This window comes from Pagrus pagrus (genome assembly GCF_965226575.1).
Source record: "Pagrus pagrus genome assembly, chromosome: 10".
NCBI classification, from domain to species: domain Eukaryota; kingdom Metazoa; phylum Chordata; class Actinopteri; order Spariformes; family Sparidae; genus Pagrus; species Pagrus pagrus.
In genome coordinates, this window is record NC_140194.1 from 909,763 (window position 1) to 916,750 (window position 6,988).

Consider the following 6,988-nt stretch of genomic DNA (forward strand, 5'->3'; position numbering starts at 1 on the left):
TCCTGATTAGCTGCCTCATTCATATTGTTTATATTGTTTCTACTGCGTTTTTACTTGTATTCCTTGTACTTTTTACTTGCGCTCTATTTATGCGACCCCCCTTGCTGTTGTAATGTTACAAATGTCCCCGTTGTGGGACTGATAAAGGATTATCTATCTTATCTCATATAGATGGTTAACAGTGGTCTCTGTTACCACGTTATACTAATGTACAGCGATTCATTTATCAGCAGACATGTTAACATTATAAATCAGGGTGCAGAGTGGGCTTCATGTGTTGAACTAAAGACATAACCGAGCAGTTAATGTAGATAAACAACTTCATAACTGTGCACTGATGGTAACATCCAGGAGGCTGTAGAAAACAGCTAACGGCTGTAGTTATACCAATCCACCTGAAGGGGGCAGCATCACGTCATAGCTGCGTGTAGATTACCAGAATACAATCACAGAAGAAGAATTCTCCCGCCCCATCCGCTGTTCTTTTTAAACCGAGGCGGGACGCTCCGCTGCCTTCACTTCTGCCGCTGTTGTTGGAGTCCAAACATCGTTTGACTTTACAGGTCGCTACCAACATGGTGAGGACTAAAGCCGACAGTGTTCCTGGAACGTACAGAAAAGGTACAGTAACACAATTTAGATATTTATCACAAATACAGCATAAAATAGTTAGTTTGTGCATGAGTATAGCTATTTTATCATGTAGTCTGGCGGGCCGGGAGCGCACTCGTATAACGTTACGACAAACAAAGCGGGGAAAGTACAAGAAAGTCGTTTCCCCCTGGAAAGTTCTTTTATATAGCTGATATCTGTTTTAATAACCTAAATACCAGCATGTCAGGACAGCAGGCACATGTCGCCGAGTTAAACCCAGGACCGGTGCTCCTAACAACAGCCTCCCGCCAACACGGAGGCTGCTTGGCTTCCCTCGGTTCCTCCTGAGCAGCCGGAGAGATTATTATTTAAAAAAACAAATCAAACTCGTGATATCATCAAAAAGCGTGTTTCAAGTTCTAGTTTTGATCCAGTCTGCTGAGATGACATTATTGATGTTTTCCATAGGGTAGTGTCTTGCTTTCAGTAAACTGGCGCCAGTTTTGAGCGCCGCAACGCGTCTTTGTGCGGACTTCGTGTCAAACCCCATCGACAGAACACATCAATTAAAGCCTTGTTGTTCATCGTGGAAGGAACATGTGTGACGGGACATCGCGGACAGTATTTACGTAAGCGAAGAGATCTTCGCGTAAATTCGGCATACAGTTGATCCACCGCTCAGCTCTCAAATTAATACAAAACGGACTTTTAAACAATGGTCCAGGAATATTGCGTTAAAAGACCCGTTTTAAATAACCGCTCACATACATGCAGAGGTTTAACTTTTTATTTCTCATACAAGCTTTTTAAAAATGCCTTTTTAACTCTATTTTGAACGTTTATCCGAAGCGTAGCTTGTTCTGCTTCTCTGTATCAGCTCGGTGTCATCTTAGACTGGTTCAGTTATAACGTGCTGTCCTGCACCTACTTTGGTTCTGATGTGTTATTACACTCGGTCATCAGTGTGTTTGATTGTGTTGGCAGCTGTTGCAGCTTCTGCACCCCGGAAGTCTCTGGGCTCCAGTTCAGCCAACTCCTCCTCCTCCTGCAGCAGCCAGTGCTCCACGCCTGGTCAGTCCCGACACAACATCACAGAATACACACAGAACATGCTGTGATGGCGTTGATGCTGAGGTTATATATTTTTTTATAATTCACAGCAAAGGGCAAATATGCTGGTGGTAACCCAGTGTGTCCCCGCCCCACGCCGACCTGGCAGAAGGGCATCGGAGACTTCTTTGGTGGTCCCCCGAGGAAGCCTGAGAAGGAGAACCAGAGGCCCCGGGAGGTAGAGGATGATGAAGAGGCCGGAGGCAGCGGGATGTCAAAGGCCAGCAGGAAGTATGTTGGGTTACATTATAGTTCAGGTTTTCAGGTGCACCGCTGATCCTCTAACAAGCAGAGTTGTTGTTTTCGCTATCAGTTGATTGTTTTCTCAATTAATTGATTAATCGTTTGGCCTGTGAAATAGCAGAAAATGTAGCATTCAACCAACAGTCTGATGCATCGTGATTATTAACACTGAACAAGCTGCAAACAGCTTCCTTCTTGATAAAATAACCTCCACGAAATGAGTGTTTGTTTCAGCTTCTCACTGAACAGTTTGAACATGCAGTTGACACTGACTCTTGTTTTATGCAATATGTGCCTCATTGTTGATTCTTATGCTGATTTATTTTCTGTTAAACTGACTATTGGAGTGTAAATAGAAAAATGAACCCCTGATGACGTTGTCGGTTTGCTTGTGTTGCATCAATCAAATTCTCACTTTGAGATTCTGATCTCTGAGAGTAGCTGCCGTTTTTACTCTAATAACAATTAATAGATCATCAGAACAGTTGCCAATGAGTCTTCTTTCTGCTAATCGACGAGTCATTGCAGCTTTCACCACTTAGTTTGTCTCAGATCGCATCTGATCACAGACTTGTATCAGTATTTCAGTTGAAATGTTTCAGGGCTGCAGATGAATATGTGCAGGCTCTGATCAGAAGAAGGCAGCGATAAGCCTGCTGGTATCTAGATGGAGATACTTACCTCCTCTGTGATCACCTGTAGATGATGGACATGATGCACTTGAAGCACATTAGACTTGTATTTTGAGTAACTTGGGTCTCCCTTTGGACAGTTAGTGCATTTCATGGTTTCTTCTGAAGGAATATAACAAAAGTTCCCGTTCGGTTTGTGAGGAGGCTAAAACTGTAGCTCGTACCTCATCAAGCAACGTTCTGGTCCTACAGTGAAGGTCGTGGATTGGTTGTTTGATTGAGAAGACGATTAGTGTTGATGTTTGAAGGCCTTGTTTACTCTGCTGTTTACTCAATACACTCAGTATTGTAAAGTACTGAAAATGTGTACTCCAATATCTTGTCTATTAGATCATTTTAATTTAATTCTTTATTTTGTTCTTGTTTGTGTCAAATTAAAGGGTTCTGTAGAAACGGCAGTCCAGTGAGACAAATAATGTAGAGTGTGACTAAAGTTTAATTAAAAGGACCAGTGAATGTTTGTGTGGAGAGGTTTTAGTCTGACGTGTATTTATTAGTAATGAAACGTGTTTGTTTTGCTGATCGATGTTGTCATCTGCAGGTCGAGGCCGCTGCCTGCTGAGGACGAGGAAGAGGACTGAACACCTTAATGAATGAATGAATCAGTTTGACTGTTGGTCCTGTTTGCTGAATGATTGAATGTCCCTGTACATCTGTAAATACTTCTCTGATTAATTCATTTCTCTTTTTTAATAAGTCAATAAACTTTTTATGTTTTTAACTTGGAGAGTTTCATTTTTAATGTGTTGCTTGAAAGCTGTTTGCGTTGGATTTTAAAATATAGGGCTGAAATTCATGGATTCATAATGTTTTGTTTGGTTTATAATCAGGAAAGAGGATTAAAGTTAAGAGTGCAAGATGACCATAGGGCTAGTACATTTTATATGCACTTCTCAAAATAAGTGAGGGGTATTTAGGAGATATGGACTGCTGAAGAAACGCATCCGTGCAGGAAGCCATCGAATTTAGTCGAACGTGACTGATTCTTTCAAGAGGACTGGGCGACCAGAAGCTGGAGGTGGATATCAGATGTTTAACCAAATATTAGAATTACTGTTTGTTTATATATTCTCAGGTTTGGTCAGTTTCAGAAGGCCTATAATAAACGTATTACTGAACCAAACTTCATGAGTGTTTGTGTTCCTCTCATCCATCACAGAGAGATGAGAGCTGTAGAACTCATTGGAACTGAGTCAGAGGAGGACGTTTTTATTTTCATTATGCACTTAAGGAAAATTATTAGTGGTTTTCTTCAGGCTACACAGCTGTTCAGTCCAATCCCTCCAGTCCTCTTCACATTGTGCGTGTGGAAATGCTCAGGCTGTGAAAACCACAGACCATAACAACAATATATACGTATACATATACTAATGTATGTGTATGATGACATTACCCAGAACCTCCATGTCTTGAGGCCCATAGAGCATGCGCACTAGAGACTTCCGCCGACCGAGCCGGCTGACTTCCGGTTTAGCCCCGGCTAACTTGAACAGGGATAAAATAATTTAATCTCTTCTGGACTTTCCAAATGTTATTCAACAGTCGGCTCACACCTGGAGGTGAGACGAGTCGTGTCGCGGCCGAGCCACCGTTGTACACACGTTTCTCTAACAGTGTTAGCTCCTTCCGGTCCATTTACTCATGGGGAAAGTGTTTTGGGGCCGCAGTGCATCACGGGACGATGAAATTACACAGTTTGTCCAAGTCTCTCACCAGTTTTCTTATTTAAATCTTAAATCCCGGCTGTGACTTGTTATGGCCAGGCGGTGTATTTAACATTCACTGTTCTACAGTCTCTATCCATGAGCTCACCGCCTCCTCGGGAGGTCCGATGGAGAAAATCAAACGCGCTTGTGGAATGCCTACGGAAGCCCGCCTGGTCACTTCTAAGCTACAAGGAGCAAACAGGAAACATCGTCCGAACTCTGCAGCTGTGTTGGATTCGGGTCGGCAGCAGGTTAAACCCGTCCGTCAGTCTGAAGCCCTCTGCTGACTCCCCCGCGGCCTCTGGCGGCTCTCCAGAAGTCACCCGTCCTGTTTTAAGTGTGACTCGTCCATCCTTTGTCACATAAAGGTCAGAGTTAGGCTCGGTGTGTGTCTAAAGGACGAGCGATGATCTGTGTAGTTCATTCAGGACTGTAATCCGCTGTGAGCCGTCAGAGATGTCCGGGAGCAGCAGCGGGTTCAGCTGGACGGTGGTCGTCCTGACCTGCCAGCACAAAGACAGCGTGTACTCCTTCCAGAGAGGTGAGGCTCATCTGCTCTCTATACGATCTGTGACTGTCGCTGACGGACAGAAAGGGAGGTGTTTAAAAGTGTTTACAGGTGTTTACCGGTGTTTACAGGTGTTTAAAAGTGTTTACAGGTGTTCACAGGTGTTTAAAAGTGTTTACAGGTGTTTAAAAGTGTTTACAGGTGTTCACAGGTGTTTAAAAGTGTTTACAGGTGTTTAAAAGTGTTTAAAAGTGTTTACAGGTGTTTACAGGTGTTTAAAAGTGTTTAAAGGTGTTTGAAGGTGTTTAAAAGTGTTTAGAGGTGTTAAAAAGTGTATTTTAAATATTCTAATAATTATATTTATAAGTGATTAAAAAAAAAAGTCATTAAAAAAACAGTCACTTTTTTTTTAGTACTTTGATTGTGATTTCCATTAAATTCTAATAATTATTTTCATTCATTAATAATATTATTATATAAACTTTGTTTATATACAGCGTTGTTAAAAGTACCCACAGTCATAGTTGAGTAAAAGTAAAGTTAAAATATTACTTTGGTAAAGGTGAATTTCTCACATATGAAGAGTACTCAAGTAAACATCTTTACGTATCTGATATTAAACATACTTGAGTATACAATGTACAAGTATATGTAAATTATACATATATCTACATGAATGTTTACTGTAAACTATGTGTCATCTGAGTATTGGATCCAATATTCAGCTTTTTTCTGATCATTAGAGTCGATGTTTTGTTTTTTTAACTGATTTCCAATAAAATAAATTAATTTCAAAATGTGTTACTTTGGCTTGACGCCACATGCGATCTGAAGTGTTATTAGTAGTTATGAGATAAATGTAATGAGTAAAAAGCACAAAGTGCAGTGTAATTATAAAGTAGTAGAAACAGGAAATACTACATTCATCACAGAAACAGAGTTTCTGTCAGACGAGCACAAGCAGGAAACTCAGGAGGACAGAATACAAGTCAAACAGAAAGTCCGGACAAAAGACAACATGAATAATATGAATAAAAGATTTTTTTTTTAAAAAAAGGAAAAATCATATAAAAGCAATTAAATTCAAATAGACAGAATAAAAGCGGAGGAATTCAGTTCAGATAAACAGGAACGAAAAGACGACTTCACTCTACAGAAAGTCTAAAAAAGTGGTTTAACAGAGTGACTTAAAAAAAGTATCACACTAACAGGACTTATACTGCAGTATTACAACTTTTACTTCATCAGAATACTTCTTCCACCCCCGGACTCAACACCACGAGTCAGAATGTGATAAATATATGAAGCAGTTTGGTGTGTGAGTGCAGCTGTGCAGCAACGGACGTGGCAGGAAAGTTATATACAGTATAAAGATACTGTGTGTGTGTGTGTGTGTGTGTGTGTGTGTGTGTGTGTGTGTGTGTGTGTGTGTCAGAGCTGGAGTTGCGGCAGCAGCGTGGCTCTCTCTCTCAGGGTGCGTTGGTTCTGACGGTGCAGGACCGGCAGCAGCCGCTGGGCAGCGGGGGGGCGACGCTGAACGCTCTGCTGGTGGCTGCTGAACACCTGAGCAACAGAGCCGGACACACGGTGAGTTAAACTGCTACTGACTGCTCATTATTGATTAACATGCAGAGTATTTGCTCTTTAATCGATTAATCTTTTTGTCTGAATGTCAAAGTGAAGATGGGGCTGAGGTGAGAGATATTCAGGTTACGATCATCTGTGACAAAGAAAAGCGTCAGATCCTGAAATGTTTCGTGAAGCAGTTGGTTCTGATTTCTCCTCAGGTGGTGACAGCTGACGTCCTGGTTGACGCTCACATCCTCATCCTCCACACAGTGAGTCCAGGAACACGTTTACTTCTGCAGATGTGGGTTTGTCTTCTTCAGGCCGTGCAGATGTTTTTATTCTCCTGCAGGGTCGTGATTTCCCCTGGAGCTCCTGCAGCAGAGCCTTCTGCTGGCTGCCTCCAGAGAAGCCCGAGCAGAGAGTCCAGGCTCCGGTCTGCTGTCTGGACCTGATGCTGGACCAGCTCACTAACCAGGTCTGACAGTCAAAGAGAACAGATTCTGTCAGTTTATCAATAGCTGAGATAATAAAGATGAAACCAACTGTTGGTTCTCTCTGAGTCAGGT

General features: G+C 41.9%; 2 protein-coding genes across 2 annotated transcripts in view; both read left to right on the forward strand.

Annotated features, from left to right (window-relative positions):
- The first annotated feature begins 486 nt into the window (after positions 1 to 486).
- On the forward strand, positions 487 to 3,360 carry pclaf (PCNA clamp associated factor). Its single transcript, XM_084363618.1, has 4 exons — positions 487 to 621; positions 1,579 to 1,665; positions 1,755 to 1,935; positions 3,181 to 3,360. Exons 1-4 carry the CDS (start codon positions 576 to 578, stop codon positions 3,218 to 3,220), a joined length of 354 nt encoding a protein of 117 aa, XP_084219744.1. The 5' UTR covers positions 487 to 575; the 3' UTR covers positions 3,221 to 3,360.
- Positions 3,361 to 4,399: 1,039 nt separating this feature from the next.
- The window catches only part of fcsk (fucose kinase), a 15,148-nt gene continuing 12,559 nt past the window's right edge, over positions 4,400 to 6,988 (forward strand). Inside the window, exons 1-5 of the mRNA XM_084363571.1 lie at positions 4,400 to 4,886; positions 6,289 to 6,440; positions 6,641 to 6,691; positions 6,772 to 6,897; positions 6,987 to 6,988. The exon at positions 6,987 to 6,988 is cut by the window's right edge and continues 71 nt beyond it. Of these exons, the coding sequence (XP_084219697.1) occupies positions 4,802 to 4,886; positions 6,289 to 6,440; positions 6,641 to 6,691; positions 6,772 to 6,897; positions 6,987 to 6,988 (416 nt within the window). The 5' untranslated portion in view covers positions 4,400 to 4,801. The remainder of the gene's footprint in view (positions 4,887 to 6,288; positions 6,441 to 6,640; positions 6,692 to 6,771; positions 6,898 to 6,986) is intronic.